Below are 19,778 nucleotides of genomic sequence, written 5' to 3'. Positions count from 1 at the left end.
AAACTGAGACTGCTAGGTCAAAGTATTTTTATTTTAAAATTTTATTTAAATTAAAAATTTAAAAACTTTTAAATATATATTGCTGAATTGCTGGTGGAAATATAAGTTGATACAACCTTTTTGTAAGAGTAGATGGTTCCCCAAAACCCACTAGCAAAAGATCTCTTAATTTTTGCCAGCTCCACGAAGTGGAAGTGACATCTCATTGGTTGTCTTAATTTGCATTTCCCTGAGTACTCCTTAGGTTCATAACATTTTCAGAGATTAATGGCCATTTACTCTTCTATGACTGGCCATCTAGTCCAGATGGATTAAAGACTTTAATGTAAACAAATTTAGGAGACTATTGTATAACCTACGGATTAAGGAAACCCTTTTAACTAAAAGAGTAAATTAACAATCTAAAAGGAAAATGTATAAATATCTTACTATGAAAAATTAAAATGTTAAACTCTTTTACTATATAAAAAAGCATAAAGACAATCACTAGATTAAAAAAATTTGCAACACACATGAAAAAGGATTAATATTTCAAATATATAAAGAGCACCTCCAGATTGATAAGAAAGACAAACCAATAGAAAAATAGGCAAAAAATACATAGGCAATTCATTGAAGATGATTTGTTAAGTGAATAAAGTATGAAATCTGGATGAATACTTTCATTCGTCCATTATTTTTCTCTATTGTGAATTTTCTTAGAACTTCTAAGATTTAATATGACTGTATGCTTTACCACATTCTTATGTTTCTAAAGTATCTCTCTCTTTTTAAAAGATTTTCTTTATTTGAGAGAGAGCAAGAGCAGGGGGAGGGGCAGAGGGAGAAGCAGACTCCCCATTGAGCAGGGAGCCCGATGTGGGGCTTGAACCCAGGACCCTGGAATCATGACCTGAGCTGAAGGTAGATGCTTAACCGACTGAGCCACCCAGGCGCCCCCTCTAAAGTATCTCTTAAGTGTGTATTTTCTGGTGAACTGCTCCTGGAAGTTTCCCCACATTCATAAAAGACACAGTTTATGATTCTTCTTGTGGAGTTGGCATCTGGATGAATGCTTTATTAATCTTTATATTAGCTGAGTTTCTCTTTGATGTATTCTTTGATGTACAGTAAGGCTTGAGCTACTCCTAAAGGCTTTTCCACACTCATTACATTTATAGGGTTTTTCTCCAGTATGCATCCTCAGATGTACAGTAAAGTCTGAGTTGGTTCTGAAGGCTTTCCCACATTCTTCACACTTATAGGGCCTTTCCCCAGTATGAATTCTCTGATGTAGAGTTAGCTGCGATAGGGTGATACAACCTTTTCCACATTCCTTGCATGTATAGGGTTTTTCTCCAGTATGTGTTCTCCAATGCACTGTTAGGTATGAACCCCTCCTAAAGGCTTTTCCACAGACATCACATTTATAGGGTTTCTCTCCACTGTGGATTTTCTGATGTTCTGTGACATGTACCATCTGGCTAAATGCTTTCCCACAGTCATTACATTTAAATGGTTTCTCTCCCGTATGCGTTCTCTGATGGGTATTAAAGCCTGAGTTACTTGTGAAAACCTTCCCACACTCATTACATTTATAGGGTTTTTCTCCAGTATGCCTTCTTTGATGTACAGTAAGTTGTGATGTATTAGTGAAAGCTTTCTCACATTCATTACACTTATATGGTTTTTCTCCAGTATGTGTCCTTTGATGTACAATAAGGTATGACTTAGTCCTGAAAGATTTTTCACAATCATAGCATTTATAAGGTTTCACTCCAGTATGAATTTTCTGATGCTCTTTGAGATTTACCATTTTGGTAAATGCCCTCTCACATTCATTACATTTATATGGTTTCTCTCCAGTATGAATCCTCTGATGTACAGTTAAGTGTGATTTTATTCTGAAAGATTCCCCACATTCATTACATAGATAAGGTTTCTCTTCAGTATGAATTCGCTGATGTATAATTAGGGATGAAGAACGCATGAAGGCCTTTCCACACTCATTACATTTATAAGGTTTCTCTCCTGTATGCATTCTGTGGTGTATAGTAAGGCATGAATAATTAATGAATGCTTTCCCACACTCATTACATTTATAAGGTTTTTCCCCTGTATGAATTCTTTGATGTTCTGTGAAATTTGCTATACGATTGAATGCTTTCCCACATTCATTACATTCATAGGGTTTTTCCCCAGTATGAGTTCTTATATGTACAATAAGGCTTGAATTACTTCTGTAGGCTTTCCCACATTCATTACATCTAAAGGGTTTCTCTCCAGTATGAATTCTCTGATGGACATTAAAAATTGTGGTATTCTTGAAAGATTTCCCGCATTCATTGCATTTATATGGTTTCTCTTCAGTATGGGTCTTCTGATGTACACTAAGATATGACTTATTCCTAAAGGCTTTCCCACAATCATTACATTTGTAGGGCTTCTCTCCATTGTGAGTTTCCTGATGTCTTGCAAGTTTTGATTTATCACTGAAAGCTTTCCCACATTCACTACATTTATAGGGTTTCTCTCCGGTTTGAATTCTCTGGTGTTGATTAAGGCGAGCACACTGGCTAAAAGATTTTCCACAGACATTGCATTGATAAGGTTTCTCCTTCGTATGAATTCTCTGATGTACCATAAGTGATGAAGAAGCAATGAAGGCCTTTCCACATTCATTACATTTATAGGGTTTTTCTCCAGTGTGAATTTTTTTATGTTGACTGAGATATGAAGGCTGGCTGAACATTTTCCCACATTCATTACATTCATAAGGTTTTTCTTTAGTGTGAGTTCTCTGATGTTGAATGAGTAGTGACCTATAACGAAAGGACTTTTCACATGTACTACATTTATAGGGCTTTTCTTTATTATTGTATTTTTTCCCTAACGTAAGTTCTGAAGTAGGCCTTATGGCTTTGCTGCCTTCTGTATCCTTGCAAATTTTCTTCCCCATATGTGTATCTGTGATCAAATCTAAATTCTCAGTGAAATTTTCACGTATTTGGCATTTGCTGTGGGGTTCTTCTCTTATGACTCCTGCTTCAGGAAAAAGAATAGATCCAAATCTAAAGCCTCTTTGACCAGAGGGAATTTTCTTGTGAGTAACTATTTTTTGGTTCAAATGATTTTCCTGACTATTTTGCAGTCTCAATATCCTTTCATTCCATTTCCATAATCCTCCCATTCTGGAGTTCCATAGACCATTCTCTGTGAGTTTATCTATTATGGTCTCTTGTGATACATCTTCAGAAATATCCGTGGTTGATACATTCTTGGTTGCATGTTTGGTCTCCAACTCTGGGGGAAAAAAAGAAATAAATCAAATCAAATCAAATCAAATGACTCCCATTTCCTAAGCTAGGAAGATCTCAGTAAACAGGATAATAAAAGGGAAACCTCAGCTGATAATGAATACGAAGTTTTAACTGCTTGCAAATTGGCCTTGTTTTCTAAGAAGAAAGAGGCAGGTTTGAGGGAGGCTGGTTGAACCAAGAACCAAAGGAGTAAACTCAGTTTTTCCCCTACTAAAAAAATTCATTTATGGTAACCCTCCTAGAATCTAAGGATCTCAAATACTTATTTTCTCATTCCCTTTACAGTGAACTTTTTTTTCCCCAGATCATTCTTCAAAAGTTGTGACTACTTTCTTGCTTCCCATTTACTCTACAACCAGGCATTTGTTTGCTCCCAACCATACTTTCTATTTGTCCTCCTTCTTTGCTTGCTAGCTTTTTGTATGAGGCCTTTCTCAAATGAGGGCATTTGTTCCCAACCATACTTTCTTTTTGTTCTCATTCTTTGCTTGCTGGCTTTTTGTATGAGGGCTTTCTCAAATTTCCTAGGGTAGTTTATTCAAGTCTTTGTATGTACTTTTTAATCAGATGTTTATGGAAAAAAAACACTACGATTTTTCAGAAAGTAGTTTAACAGCAAATTAGTCAAAATTAATATTTATAGTTATTAATGTTTTGAATAGTAATAATAATCATCAAGGGTAGTTTTGCAACCTTTTTATGTCTTAAGAACATTCCTGAAAGTCTGTAAAAAAAATCAGATCAAAACTACTTACACCTTTAATTTTAAAGTCATGAAACATTCCACTATCCACAAAAGGTTTTGATCCAATTTATTTTATTTTATTTATTTTTTAAAATATTTTATTTATTTATTTGACAGAGAGAGGCACAGCAAGAGAGGGAACGCAAGCAGAGGGGGTGGGAGAGAGAGAAGCAGGCTTCCCGCCAAGCAGGGAGCCTGATGCAGGGCTTGATACCAGGACCCCAGGATCATGACCTGAGCCAAAGGCAGACGCTTAATGACTGAGCCACCCAGGTGCCCCGATCCAATTTTTTTTTTATTCTTATGTTAATCCCCATACATTACATCACCAATTTGTTTTTAAACATTTAGAAATAATTGCCTGAAAGTTAATTAGAAATTTAAAAGAAGTATAAAAATGCAGGGGCGCCTGGTGGCTCAGTTAAGCATCTGCCTTTGGCTCAGGTCATGATCCCAGGGTCCTGGGATCGAGCCCCACATCTGGCTCCCTGCTCCGTGGGGAGCCTGCTTCACCCTCTCCCTCTGCCTCTCCTCCTGCTTGTGTGTGCACTCTCTATCTCTGTCAAATAAATAAAAAATCTTAAAAAAAAAAAAACAAAAACAAGTATAAAAGTGTGGAGCGCCTGACTGGCTCAGTCAGTTGAACATCTGACTCTTGATCTCAGCTTGGGTTTTGATCTCAGGGTTGTGAGTTCAAACCTCATTTTGGACTCCATGTGGAGCCTACTTGAAAAAAAAGTATAAAAGTGTTTTAAAAAGTAAAATATTGGGGTGCCTGGCTGGCAGAGTCAGTTAAGTGTCCAGCTCTTAGTTTCAGCTCAGGTTGTGATCTCAGAGTTGTGAGATCGAGCCCCGAGTTGGGCTCTGTGCTGTGTGGAGTTTGCTTGAGATTCTCTCTCCCTCTCCCACTCCCGCTTGTGTTTGGTCTCAAATAAATAAATAAATCTTTAAAAAAAAAAAAGTAAAATATTGGGGAACCTGGGTGGCTCAGTCAGTGAGCATCTGACTCCTGGGTTTTGGCTCAGGTCATGATCTCATGGGTCATAAGATCGAGCCCTCCACTGGACTCCACACTCAATGGAGGGTTTGCTTGAGGATTCTCTCCCTCTGCCTCTCCCCCTACCTGTGTATGCATGCATGCTCACTCTCTCTCAAATAAATTTTTTTTGAAAAGAGTAAAATATCAAATTGTATATACAAGCAAGTTTTAAGACCACCACCCCACAGTGTAATCTTTTTAAAAAAGACCAAGATTTGAGGGTCGCCTGGCTGGCACAGTGGGTAGACCATGCAACTCTTGATCTCAGGGTTGTAAGTTCGAGCCTCACGTTTGGTGTAGAGATTACTTAAAAATAAAACCTTTTAAAAAAAAGGACAAAGATTTGGATTCAGGGACACCAAAGAGAGCACCCCTAGAACCCAGTTCACTTAAATGTTAAATTGAATTAAGGTAACTGGGGATGGTTACGGGCTTTATCCTAGCAGCCCACCAAGGCAAATAATTCTCTATGGAAAAAGATTACACAATCCAGAACCTCAAATTCTCATAACAATGCTTGACAATGAAAACTAATAGGCATACAAGAAGACAAAAGACTCATTAGAAAAAAGTCAAGAGAGGGGCACGTGGGTGGTGCAGTTGGTGAGTGTCCACTCTTGGTTTCAGCTCAGGTCATGATCTCAGGGTCGCAAGATTGAGCCCTGTGTTGGGCTCCATGCTGAGCCCACAGTCTGCTTAAGTTTCTCTCTTCCTCCCCCAATGCCCCCACCCCGCTCTCTTTCTCTCTCAAATAAATAAATCTTAAAAAAAAGAGAGAGGAAAAAAAAAAAAATTCAAGAGAAAAAACAGATAATAGAAACAGATCTAAAAGGTATCCAGACAGTTGAGGTCTTAAAATAATGCTGATTAGTACATTCAAGAAAATAAGACAAGACCAATAATTTCACCAAATAATTGGAAAGTATAAAATAAGAATCAAATGCCAATTCTAGAACTGGAAAATAAGAACTCAAAGACTAAAAGCACAGTAGATACGACACATGAGAGTGTTAAAATGGAAATTAAGTCAGTAGAAAATATGCATATTGAAGTACAGAATGATGAAAAACTTGAAAAAATTATTTTAAAAAACATTACAGAGACATATAGGATAGAGTGAAAAGGTCTATCACAGAAAAGGTCTATCACACTCTATCTTCTAAGAGTCCCAGAAGACTAGAAAGAGAAGTGAGTCAGAATGAGATGAAATCAAGTTCAAAGACATTAACACCAAAACATTTTCCAAAACAGATAAAAAATATCAAGCCACAGATATTAGAAGCCAAATTAATCCCAAGTAGGAAAAATACAAAGGAAATATAAAATAAACTGAAAGACAGATTTCTGTCAAGGTGAAACAATCAGTCACAGGTTGCAAACTACAGCCAAATCTGTTCCACTACATGTTTTTGTATGGCCAGTGAGATAAGAATATATAGTTTTAATTGGTTGAAAAATATATTATAAGGATAATATACTGCAACACATTAAAATCATATGAATTTCAAATTTCAGTGTCCATAAATAAGGTTTTAGTGGAAATTTAACCACATTCTTTGGTTAATATTTTGTCTTTGGATGCTTTTGTGCTTACAATTGCTAAATGGAGTGGTTGCAACAGAGCTATTATGTTTCCACAATGCCTAAAATATCTACTGTCTTACCTTTTACAGAAAAGGTTTGCTGACTCCTGAATTAAACAGATGGTTGACTTGTCAACAGATTTGATGTAAGACAGAAAACAAGGAATGATATTTTCACAATGCTGAAAGAATGTGATGCCAACCTAGAAGTGTAAACTTACCAAAAATATTATCCAAAAAGAAGATTAAAAATATTTTTAGATAAAAAGAAAAATGGAGGGAATAGGATACTGGCAGGTGTGAATAAAATTAAATATTAGAGAGTATTCTTTAAGAAGAAGAAAAATAACCCTAGGTAGAAGCTTAGAAATGAAGAAAAAAATGAAGAGATATAGATAAATCTATAAAATCTATAAAAAATATAGATAAATCTAAATGAATACTGACTGCACAGAACATAGTCTTATGAGATTTGACATATAAATACAATTAAAATACATAATTTCAACAACATATAAATTAGGTTAAATAAGTTGTTCTAAGATACTTGTGTTGTGTGGGAAGAGAGAAAATCTAAGACTGCTGAATCAATGATGCATGCTTTAATCTCAAAGTTAACCATTAAGCCAATAATTTTAGAAATTTATAATTATCAAGTTATTAGAGGGGGAAACAGAAAAATAAGAGATAATAAATCTAAAGGCATGAATGGGGAAAAGAGAATATAGAACAGGCAAGATACTTTCACAGTTAGATGACAGATTTAAACACTATGCAATTGTATTATGTAAATATGAACTAAATACTCCAAAAGATACAGAGTGTCCCTCAGGTTATTTAGAAGTAATTCCAGGGGCGCCTGGGTGGCTCAGTCGGTTAAGCGACTGCCTTTGGCTCAGGTCATGATCCTGGAGTCCCAGGATCGAGTCCCACATCGGGCTCCCTGCTCGGCAGGGAGTCTGCTTCTCCCTCTGACCCTCCCCCCTCTTATGTGCTCTCTCTCTCTCTCTCTCATTCTCTCTCTCAAATAAATAAATAAAATCTTAAAAAAAAAAAAAAGAAGTAATTCTGTACCATCTGGGTTGCAAACAAAATCTGGTTAAGATAAAAATCTAACAATTGGTTAAAACAAAAATCCAACAATATGCTACTTACAAGAGAAACAAAATACAAGGATATATAAAAGATAACAATTAAAATGAGATACTATATAAACAATAACCAAAAGAAAGATGCTATAGTGATATTAGTACAAGGCAAAAACCATTGAGGAGATAAAGAAGACACTTCAGAAGAATAAAAGGTCCAATTTAACAGAAAGGTATAACAGTTATAACTTTGTATTTACCTAATAATACAGCCTCAAAATACATAAAGAAAAAATTAAAGTAACTAAAATAAGAAACAGACAAATCTACAGTCTTACTGGGAAACATTAAAAAAATCTTTCTTAATAACTCACAGAATAAGCTGACAATCAATAAATACTTAGATTTTAGCAAAACAAAAAACTTGATATATCTGGGGTGTCTAGGTGGCTCAGTCAGCTAAGCCTCTGACTCTTGGTTTTGGTTTAGGTCATGATCTCAGGGTCGTGAGACTGAGCCCTGCACTGGGCTCTGCACTTGATGCAGAGTCTGTTTGAGATTCTTTCCCCCTCTCGCCCCCCTCTGCTCCTCCCCCGGTTTGTGTGCTCTCTCTCAAATAAATAAAATCTTAAAACAAAAACTTGATATATCTAAAACTGCACTCAATACCTATAGGCTACACATTTTCCAAGTGCACACAAAATGTTTTCAAAATTGCCCATGTGGTGAAGCAAATTTTAAGAAATTTGTAAAGGGGCGCCTGGGTGGCTCAGTCGGTTAAGCGACTGCCTTCGGCTCAGGTCATGATCCCGGAGTCCCGGGATCGAGTCCCGCATCGGGCTCCCTCCTCGGCGGGGAGTCTGCTTCTCCCTCTGACCCTCTCCCCTCTCATGCTCTCTCTGTGTCTCATTCTCTCTCTCTCAAATAAATAAATAAAATCTTTAAAAAAAAAAAAAAGAAAGAAATTTGTAAAGACTGAAATCATACACAGCATCTCTGACCACAGGAAAAATTAAGGTAGCAAGATTACTAGAAAATCCCCAGATGGTACAAAATTAACAAAAATATTTCTAAATAACCTGAGGGACAAAGACATCACAATGGAAATTACCAAATGCTTTGAACTCAATAATTATGCAGTTGCTACATAAAAAAAGGGTGTAATGTAGGGTTTCTTTCGTTGTTGTTGTTAAAATTTTTTTGGTCTTTTATGGGGTGTGATGAAGTCTTAAATAAGTTATAAAAAAAGTATGGCTGAAAATCAATGATATAAATATCCAACTCAGGAAGTTAAAAAAGATCAGCAAATTAAATGTTAAAAAGGTTAAAAACAACAAAATAAAGAGAAGAAAGTAATGATATAGAAATCAAACATACAAAAAAGATTCTTTAAAAGCCAAATAAGATTGATAAACCCTAGGCAAGACTGATAAGCTAAAAGAGAGAAGACAAAAAAAAAAAAAAAGTCAATGTCAGGAATGAAAAGGGAGACATCAAAAATAAAGAAAGAAAGAAAGAAAGAAAAGAAAAGAGAGACATCACCTCAGATCCATACAGACATTTAAAAGAGAGGGTAGTATGCCAATAAATTTAAATTTTAGATAAAATGGATCAATTGCCAGATAAACACAATTTACTAAACTGAAACAAGAAGAAATAAGAAATATTAATAGTCCTATAACTACAGAAGGAATAGAAACTATAAACACTTTCCATAATAAAAGCATCAGGCCAACATGGCTTCCCCAATGAAATCTATGTATCTTAAAATATGTATCTTTCCTGGGCGCCTAGGTGGCTCAGTCGTTAAGCATCTGCCTTCGGCTCAGGTCATGATCCCAGGGTCCTGGGATCGAGCCCCGCATCGGGCTCCCTGCTCAGCGGGAAGCCCTGCTTCTCCCTCACCCACTCCCCCTGCTTGTGTTCCCTCTCTCGCTGTCTTGCTCTCTCTGTTGAAAAAATAAATAAAATCTTAAAAAAAATATGTATCTTTCCCTCTCTCACAACTCTTTCTTCACCTTACTATAAGCTGATGGCCTTGCTTCATATTTTACTTTCAGTTCAAAAGCTATTATAATAGAATGTCTTGATCTTCCCATTACTGGTTGACCTATTACCTGCATCCACCTTCTTCAACTTTCCTAGTGTGATAGCAGAAGAGGTGGCCTCTCTGCCTATCAGTGGTAAATCCCTCCTTTTCCTTTCTTGAGTTTATTCCCTTTAACCTTCTCACACAGTTTAGTTTTAGTTCTTCCCTGATCCTATCTTGGTCTTGCAATGTTAATTTCGCCCTCTCCATTACGGCATCATTGTTATCAGCACGCAAATATGCCATAAAAACTCCCATCTCAAATATAAAACAAAAGATTTTTGTTCTTTATTCCATATTCTCCTGTAGCTATTGCTCCATTTCTCTTTCCCTCTTCATGGTGGGGAGGGGGGAGTCTTCTCTAAAGAGTCATCTAAAACTATCTCTAATGTCTACTTTTCATTCATCCTTTCAAAAATATATAATATTTTCAACATTCAATGTTAATGAAAAGGACTGAAGATGACAGAAACAAATGGAAAGATATTCCATGCTTATGGATTGGAAAAACTAATATTGTTAAAATATCTCAAAGCAATCTACAGATTCAATGTAATTCCTATCAAAATACCAACAACATATTTCATAGAATTAGAACAAATAATCCTAAAATTTGCATGGAACCACAGAAGACCCCAAATAGCCAAAGCAATCTTAAAAAGAAGAACAGGGGCGCCTGGGTGGCTCAGTCAGTTAAGCATCCGACTCTTAATTTTGGCTCAGGTCATGATCTCCACCCCCTTTCCAAAAAAAAAAAAAAAAAGGGAGAGAGAGAAGAACAAAGCTGGGGTTTCACAATCTCAGATTTCATGACATTACAATGTGGCAGTAATCAAAACAGTATAGTGCTGGCACAAAACCAGACACAGATCAATGGAATAGAACAGAATAGAGAATCGAGAAATAAACCCATGTTTATATGGTCAATTAATTTATAACAAAGGAGGCAAGAATACACAATGGGGAAAAGACCGTGTCTTCAACAAACAGTGCTGGGAAAACTGGACAGCTACATGCAAAAGAATGAAACTGGACCACTTTCTTACACCATGCAGAAAAATAAACTCAAAATGGATTTAACACCTAAATGTAAGAGCTGAAACCATAAAATTCCTAGAAGAGAACATACACAGTGATTTCTTTGACATTGGGCATAGAAACATTTTTCTAGATTTATCTCCTCAGGCAAGGAAATCAAAGGTAAAATTAAACTATTAAATACACCAAACTAAAAAGCTTTTTGCATAGTGAAGGAAATCACCAACAAAACAAAAAGACAACCTACTGAATGGGAGAAGATAACTGCAAATGATACATCTGATAAGGGCTTAATATCCAAAATATACAAAGAACTTAAACAACTCAACACCCAAAAAACAAATAATCCAATTGAAAATGGGCAGAAGACACAAAAAGACATTTTTCTGAAGAAATACAGAATGGCTGATGGAGACATGGTAAGATGCTCAACATCACTACTCATCAGGAAAATGCAAATTAAGACCACAATGAGATACCACCTCACACCTGTCAGAAAGGCTGAAATAAAAAACACAAAAAATAAAAAATGTTGGTGAGGATGTGAAGAAAAAGGAACCCTCACATTCACTGTTGGGTGTGTAAATTGGTGCAGCCACTGTGGAAAACAGTATGGAGGTTCCTCAAAAAATTAAAAACAGAATTATCATAAGATCCAGTATTCCACTACTAGGTATTTACCCAAATAAAACAAAAACACTAATTTGAAAAGATATATATACCCCTATATTTATTGCAGCATTATTTACAATAGCCAAGATATGGAAGCCACCCAAGTGTCCACTGACAGATGAATGGATAAAGGACATGTGGTATGGATATATAATGGAATATTACTTGGCCACAATAAAGAATGAAATCTTACCATTTGCAACAACATGGATGGACCTAGAGGGTATTATGCTAAGTGAAATAAGTCAGTCAGTGTGTAATGTAGGAAACAAAACAAATGAACAACGAAGAAAAGAGATTAACCACCCCCCGCCTCCAGACTCTTAAATACAGAGAACAAACTGGTGGTCACCAGAGGGGAGGTGGGGGGGGGATGGGTGAAATAGGTGAAGGGGATTAAGGAGCACACTTATCTTTTTTTTTTTTTAGGTTTTTTTTTTTAAATTTAATTTTATTATGTTATGTTAGTCACCATGCAATACATCATTAGTTTTTGATGTGGTGATCCACGATCCATTGTTTTCATATAACACCCAGTGCTCCATGCAGTACATGCCCTCCTTAATACCCATCACCAGGCTAACCCATCCCCCCATCCACCTCCCCTCTAAAACCCTGTTTGTTTCTCAGAGTCCATAGTCTCTCATGGTTCATCTCTCCCTCCGATTTCCCCCCCTTCATTTTTCCCTTCCTTCTCCTAATGTCCTCCATGCTATTCCTTATGTTCCACAAATAAGTGAAACCATATGATAATTGACTTTCTCTGCTTGACTTATTTCACTTAGCATAATCTCCTCCAGTCCCATCCATGTTGATGTAAAAGTTGGGTATTCATCCTTTCTGCTGGCTGAGTAATATTCCATTGTATATATGGACCACATCTTCTTTATCCATTCATCTGTTGAAGGGCATCTCGAGGAGCACACTTATCTTGATGAACGCTGAGTGATGAATAGAATTATTGAATCATTATATTGTACATCTGAAACTCATATAAAACTATGTTAATTATACTTGAATAAAAAATCTATAATATTGATACATGAAAAGAATATATGTAAAACATATTGAGTTACGGATGGCATCATGATAACATTCTCAAGTGAACTAGAATCTATTTCTTTAATTCCATCTCCACTATCAGTTTAACGAAAGTTATCATCTCTGCCTAGACTATTGTAGTAACCTCATTATCTGGTTTAATGCCCTCAAGTTCAATTTCCACACACAGAGTTATTTCCTAAAAATCCTTGATTAAAGTCTGTCAATGCCTTCACACTCACTTTGATTAAATCCAGATAGTTACCATCACCTACAAAGCTCTGAGTAGGCAGGCTGTTGTCTAACTCTGATACCAGTCTCCTGCTCACTGAGGCTTCAGTCATAGCAGCCTCCTTTTCATTTCTAGAACACATTTCATTCTTTTCTGTGTCTGGTCCTTTGCCTAGAATGCTTCTCCTTTCCTCTTCCCTTGGCTGGTTGCTTCTGAATCTTCAGGGCTCAGCTTTAATGTCCCCCCATCAGAAGCCTTCCCTGACCATACTCTCTGAAGGAGGCACCTTTATCTCCATCCCAGTTACTCTTTCATATCCCCCAATTGATCTCATAACTGAAGGTTGTTACAACCATTATTTAGCTTCTTTTTATTTATATACTTGTTAATTTCTCAAAAATTTAATCTTCGTGATGGCAGGGACCTGGTCCATCTTATTCATTGCTGTAGACCTAGTGCCTAACCCAGGACACAGAATACAGATGTCCGATAAACATCAGTTAAATACATAAATAAGTACTGTATTTTGATTCTCAACTGATTCCTTGTTTGTATTTTCAATTAGCGAAGAACCTGGAGGAGAAGAGGAGGGTTCCCCCCAAATTTCAGCAGGCTTGCAAGTGAAGAAAGTTAAATAATGAGTCAATAGGTTTGGCTTAAAAGGAACCAGTGGTGACGCTTAGGAAAGCGTTTTCAGGAAAATTAATGAAGGAAGAGATGTCAGAAAATGGTTAAACAAATGAGAAAAATGTAAAGTTAACTGGAGAGGACAGAACTGAAAGGAGTGCTTCATGCATGTTTGAATGAAGGACTAAGTATGAAGATCATGTCCTCAAGAAAGCAAAGTCAGATGGGATTGGGAATCAAAAGTAGAGAATAGAGAGAGAAGGAGAAGCAATAGGAGAGGAAAAAGGAGAGAGAGAGCAAGGGAGGGAGAGAATCTCTTCTTCTGAGATAGTTTTGAGCAAGGATACTCCCCAAAATATTTCAGATGTTCTGCTCCATCCATAACCTATAAACTTGAAATAAATCCAGTCCTCCTCCTCGTTCTTGTTAACTCACCTGGATAGGGGGTTCTTGCAATTTCTCTCACTACAACCCATGGTCCTTTTCCATCCTCCAAATGAGATATCATGTCTGGTTTGGAAACTGCGAGCCCTGTTCAGAAAAAAATGAATAGGACTTGACTGTGTCTATGAGTAAGAACTATTGCCACATTCAGTCTCAGCTCTTAATCTTCAGTGCAGAGTGGCTATTAGGGGAAGTTCTAGAGATGCACTGCCCAATAGAGTTGTCAACAGCCACATGTGGCTATTTAAATTAGTTAAAACTATGTAAAATTTAAAATTCAGTTCTTCAGTTGGACTAGCCAGATTTCAAGTTCTCAGTAGCCTCAAGGGGCTAGCGCCTGCCATATTGTACAGCACAGATACAGAGCATTCCCAGGACAGCAGAACATCCTATCGTACGGTGGTGTTACAGATGATTACAAAGGAGCTCAACACAATGATCCCAGGTTTTCTGGGATAATAGAACATGGGAATAATCTGAGTTTAGAAAGAAAATGAACACATTTTTTCCTTTCTTTCTAGAGGTACTGATAACTCCCATTTATAAAAGTGATCAGAAAAAACTTTAGTTCTAAATCTGGGCTACTGTCAACAATCTCCAAGATTCAATGAAATATGTATTCCTTACTCTACAATGGGGGGGGCCACTTAATTAAGAGCAAGGGACAGCATGACTCCCAACAACATCCCCCTAATATGAGATCTTAATGCCTAAACTCTAACCCCAAGTTCAGTTAAGTACTTTAGAGGCTCTGTATCTTCAGCAAACCTGATCAAGTGGGTAGATATGGGAACACAGAAGTTATTCTTACCCAGGGAAACAAGATTCCTATAATTCTCTAGCATCACATCCTTGTGTAGGTTCCTCTGTGAAGGGTCCATCAACCTCCACTCTTCTAATGTGAAGTCTATAGCCACATCTTTAAATGTCACGGAATCCTAAAATAAATACACTGTGATCACCCAGGGACTACACAATGAGAACTGCTGGGCAGAATAATACATATAAAACTGGAGGAATACTCCAGAAATAAGAATCACCCAATGACCCCTGAAGTCAACTAGTTCAACCCTTAAAGGATGAGTGAATCTCTCCACTGATAAGAACTTAAAACTACAAGAGGAAGCCCATTGCATTTCCTGAGTTCTACTTGAAGCAGGATTTTCTTTTCAGACTAATTCAAATCTGGCTTTCTCTAACTTTGAAATATTGGTCTTACTATATTATCTGGAGCCAAACAGTATGGTTTCCTCCTTACCTAGAAAGTCTTAACATTTGATAACAGCTAGTAGTTTCTACCCAAATCATCCTTTCTCCCTCAAAACCCTGGCCTATCTATACTATCTGCTCTTCCTCAGTTCCAAATCTACAGAATATGACTTAATAAAAGACAGTTTAATCATTCAGATTGTAGATACAGAATATTGTAAGCTCTGTCTTTGAGCAAGAAAAGTTAGAAATCCTGGGGACTTTGGAGAACTTCTTTGGTCAGGATATGAATTATATATGTGCTTATATAAAAAAATGTAAGAATGAGCCATAACATTTTTTTAGTGGTTACCTGTTAGAGGAAGGAGGAAATAGAGAGAGTGGAGAGGACTGAAATTAGAAGCTAGACTCTTTTGAATATTTCTCGTTCTGTAGATTTTACTTTTGAACCATGTAAATGTATTATGAGGAAAATTAAAATTTAAAAAAGTCATCCCTAAAAATTAAGAGAAAAATGAAACCAGTTTGAAGCACAGACATCCATCAAAGATGAAGTATTTTAAGTGACTTTAAAACATAACAATTTGCTGTATATCCTTTGTGAAATATACCCCAAGAAGAAAAAGAATGGCAAAAAACAAAAGCTGTGTTTTCAATAAATAATCAAACTGTTGGTGGTAGTGATGAAAATGCTATTTTGTAACTGCTGTGTGTGTAGTTGTTTGATAAAGCAAATTAGTGGCAAATTACTGATGCCCCTGAGAACAAATAAATTTGCCATGACAGAAAGAAGATATAAATGTAATATTGATGAGATTATGCAATAACTCCATAGATCCAAATTTGAATTGGAAGTATTAGTATAAACTCATGAATTATTTTAGTTTTAAGGAAAAAAATAAAATATATTTCCTAGCTTCATCCACAGAAAAGCCCTAAAAATAAAAACAATAACTAATGAGGTAACATTATGCAAGCTACATTGTGGCTTTTAAGTATTACTTTTCACTAAAAGGAACCAAGGCCTGGAACATTCTGTGACACCAAAAGGCAGGGCAGCTATCAAAGATTACTAAGATCATATCTAGGACACAGGAGACAACTTGAAGAGCTCCCACTAGTTAATAATAATGGGACAATCTGAACAACAGTGAGGATAATAAATACAATGGGTTTCAAAAACACACATTTAAATTCATGATTTCATAATACTACTCTAAAAATATTCATTGATTATTTTTGGAGGATGCCTGGAAACTGGTAAATAAATAGAAAGAATTAACCGTTTGTCCTTTTCCTATGGAAAATATATATAGCTTGTATAGTAATCAAGTGTGATCACACAGTTGATGAGGAGAGATTTCTCTTTATGGAAGGATTCCAGTTAATACATGATAAGGAACAAAAAAAATTAGAACATCATCATTTTGCAACCTCTAATGAATTAAAGGGTCATCAGTGGCTGTTAATATACCAAAGAGGCCTCAACAAGGCATTATGTGCCTTCTGGTAGTATACACGGGATATATGAGATACTGTTGCCAAAAACATTTCGGAAAGCATCAAATCAGAATCTGATTAAGCCTCTAGATCTAAAGAACGATATACTGGAAATACAGGGAAAAGAGAAACATCTTAAATAACCCTTATTTAACAATCAATAAAATCCATGTTGTATGAAATTCGAAATCAGTACTGTCCAGTAGAAGTATATTGCAAGTCACGTATGTAATTTAAGGTTTTCTAGTAGCCCCATTAAAAACAAAAGGAAACAAGTGAAATTATTTTTAATATTATTTAGCCCAATATATATGCAATATTATAATCTCAACATGCAATCAATGTAAAAATGATTAATGAGACACTCTCTTTTGTACGAAGTCTTTGAGGTATGACGTGCATTTTAAATTTACAGGGCATCTCAGTTTGGACTAGTTACGTTTCAGGTGCTCAACAGCTACCTGTGGCTAGTGGCTACTCTCCTGGGCAACACAGCTAGAAAGTACAAATAACATGGGTTTCTTCAATGAATTATTACAAGGAGAAAAAAAGAGGGAGGGGGAAAACTCTAGCCTAAAAGTAACCTAAGAGACAACAGTAACCAATCATAACACATAAATCAACTAGGGAAACAAATACCAAGCCAACATTTGATGATATTAAGGCTTTCTGCTGATTTTTAGCTGAAACCATGGTAATATACTTAACATTAAAAAACATGTTATAGATATGTAACAAGATTTTTTTTTTAAATTAAAATATTTTATTTATTTATTAGAGAGAGAGAGTGAGCACAAGAGGGGGTAGGGTCAGAGGGAGAAGCAGACTCCCTCTGACTCAATTCCAGGACTCCGGGATCATGACCTGAGCTGAAGGCAGTCACTTAACCAACTGAGCCACCCAGGCACCCTGATATGTAACAAGATATTTGTAAATGAAATTATATGTCTTGTATATGCTTCAAAATAATTAATGAGAGAGGGTAAGATTACAAATGAAATATGATTATCCAGGGGCTGATGCTTGTTGAACATAGGCATCAGGTACAAAGGGATTCATGAAACCACTCTCTCTTCCTTTGCATACATACAGTGCATAATATTTGTCAGGTGCTGATCTAAGGCCTTGTTATGTAATGACTGAATCCTCACAGTAAGGAAGGTGCTAATAAGAAAAGTGAGGCATGAAAAGGTTCCATGTCTTGCCCAAGTTCTCAGAAAAGGTAAAGTCTAGATTCAAATTCAGGCATTTTGACTCCAGAATTCAAACTTATAATCACTAACTCTATGATCTAATAAGCTAAAAATCCCGATTAGCTGATCAGTCAGACCAAGGTCTCAAGTTAGATTATATTTGGCTAAGATTTGCTCTATATCAGAAGAAACAGATTTCTACTGGGGTGTTTTCCTGCCATACAGATATGTATACTTGTCAACTATTTAAACTTCTGTATTTATTTGTACCTGAAAGTCCATGAAGCAAACTTTTCATTCTGCTAATAATAAAATATGGCTAACATGGGAGATAATGACAGTATATAAACTTTATTGTTAATCATGTCACATGTCACTCAAATTATAATGAACTTACTGGGTTTTATTTTCTTTCCCCACCAAGAGCGAAACCCCAGGAAAAACGTAAGAAGGCCCTCAGCTCTCAGGTCTCACCTTTGGTTTACCTTGAGGGTCTGTGCAAGCAAGAGTTGTAAACTGCCTACTTAAGACTACTAAGAGAAGGTATGCCCACCACACACAAAAACCTTTTGGCAAATGCTAGAAAACTTGCTGGCTTAAGGCATTTAAGAAAATCTGTGCCCAGTCATTAACTAATTACTATGTTGACCAAGCAGAGATTTCAGATTGCACATGATGAAGAATACAAACTTTACTGAATTAGTCCAGAAAAGTCCCTAAACAAACAAAACAGTGCAGCAGCAGCAACAACAAACCCTGGGGAATGAAGAATTGGATTTCTAGAGTTGCCGCATCATTTTATTTAAAATACGTGTTTTGCAATGGATCGTGGATCACCACATCAAAAACCAATTATGTATTGTATGGTGACTAACATAATAAAATTTAAAAAAATAAAATAAAATATGTGTTTTGAAGAAAAGTTACAAAATACACAAAGAAACAAGAAAGCATGGGCCAGGGTTAAAAAAAAGTCAATGGAAAGCATCCTTAAGGAAGCCAAGAAGTTGTACTTACTAAATGAGGACATTAAATGAGTATTATAAGTATATTCAAAGACCTAAAGAAAAGGAGATCTAAAGAATTAAAGGAAATTATGAAAATGGTATCTCACTAAATAGAAATTCTGTAGTTGAAAAATACAGTAACTGAAATAAAAAAATTCGCTAGAGAGGTTCAGTGAAAGGAAACAGCAAACTGAACAGCAGTAGAGTGTGAATGTTTGTCTCCTTCTCCTTCCCCCTATTCATATGTTGAAATCATAATGCCCAATGTGATGACATTAGGAAGTGGGGCCTCTGGGAGATGCTTAAGTCATGAGAGTGGAGCAATGCCTTATAAAAATGGCTCCAGAGAGATCCCTAGCTCCTTCTGCCGTGTGAGATTACAATGAGAAATCTGTGACCCAGAAGAAAGCCTTCATCTGACCATGCTGGCCCTGATTTCAGACATCCAGTCTCCAGAACTGTGATAAATAAATTTCCATTCTTTACAAGCCACCCGGTCTATTGTATTTGTCTATAGAAGCCCAAAGAGACTAAAATAAGCAGGCGCAAAAAAAAAAAAAAAAAGAATTGGTGAACTTGAAAATAGATAAAATGACATTATCTAGACTAAGGAACAGAGCAAAAAAGAATGAAAAAAGTGAATAGAACTTCAGAGACCTGTGGGACAATGAGCATACCAATATATGCATGATGGGAGTCCACGAAGGAGAGGGGGAAAAAGTGGCAGAAAAAATATTTAAATAAATAATTGCTGGGGCACCTGGTGGCTCAGTCGGTTGAGCATCTGCCTTCTGCTCAGATCATGATCCCAGAGTCCTGGGATAGAGCCCTGCATTGGACTTCCTGCTCAGTGGGGAGCCTGCTTCTCCCTCTCCCTCTGCCCCTGCCTCCCCGAGACTCATGCTCTCTCTCTCAAATAAATAAATTAAATAAATAATTTTAAAAAATAATGGTCAAAAAACTCCCCAAATT

At 36.3% G+C, this 19,778-nt stretch overlaps 1 protein-coding gene across 1 annotated transcript; it reads right to left on the bottom strand.

Moving 5' to 3' along the window:
• Nucleotides 1–920: 920 nt before the first annotated feature.
• On the bottom strand, nucleotides 921–18,081 carry ZNF624 (zinc finger protein 624). Its single transcript, XM_044921801.1, has 4 exons — nucleotides 18,070–18,081; nucleotides 14,709–14,835; nucleotides 13,889–13,984; nucleotides 921–3,282 (listed from the first exon to the last, which is right to left on the bottom strand). Exons 1-4 carry the CDS (start codon nucleotides 18,079–18,081, stop codon nucleotides 1,067–1,069), a joined length of 2,451 nt encoding a protein of 816 aa, XP_044777736.1. The 3' UTR covers nucleotides 921–1,066.
• Between the last annotated feature and the right edge of the window lie 1,697 nt (nucleotides 18,082–19,778).

The sequence above is a fragment of the Neomonachus schauinslandi genome, chromosome 15 (genome assembly GCF_002201575.2).
Source record: "Neomonachus schauinslandi chromosome 15, ASM220157v2, whole genome shotgun sequence".
Classification (NCBI taxonomy): domain Eukaryota; kingdom Metazoa; phylum Chordata; class Mammalia; order Carnivora; family Phocidae; genus Neomonachus; species Neomonachus schauinslandi.
Note: the sequence above shows the minus strand (reverse complement) of the source record. Positions and strands in the feature narration are given on the sequence as shown.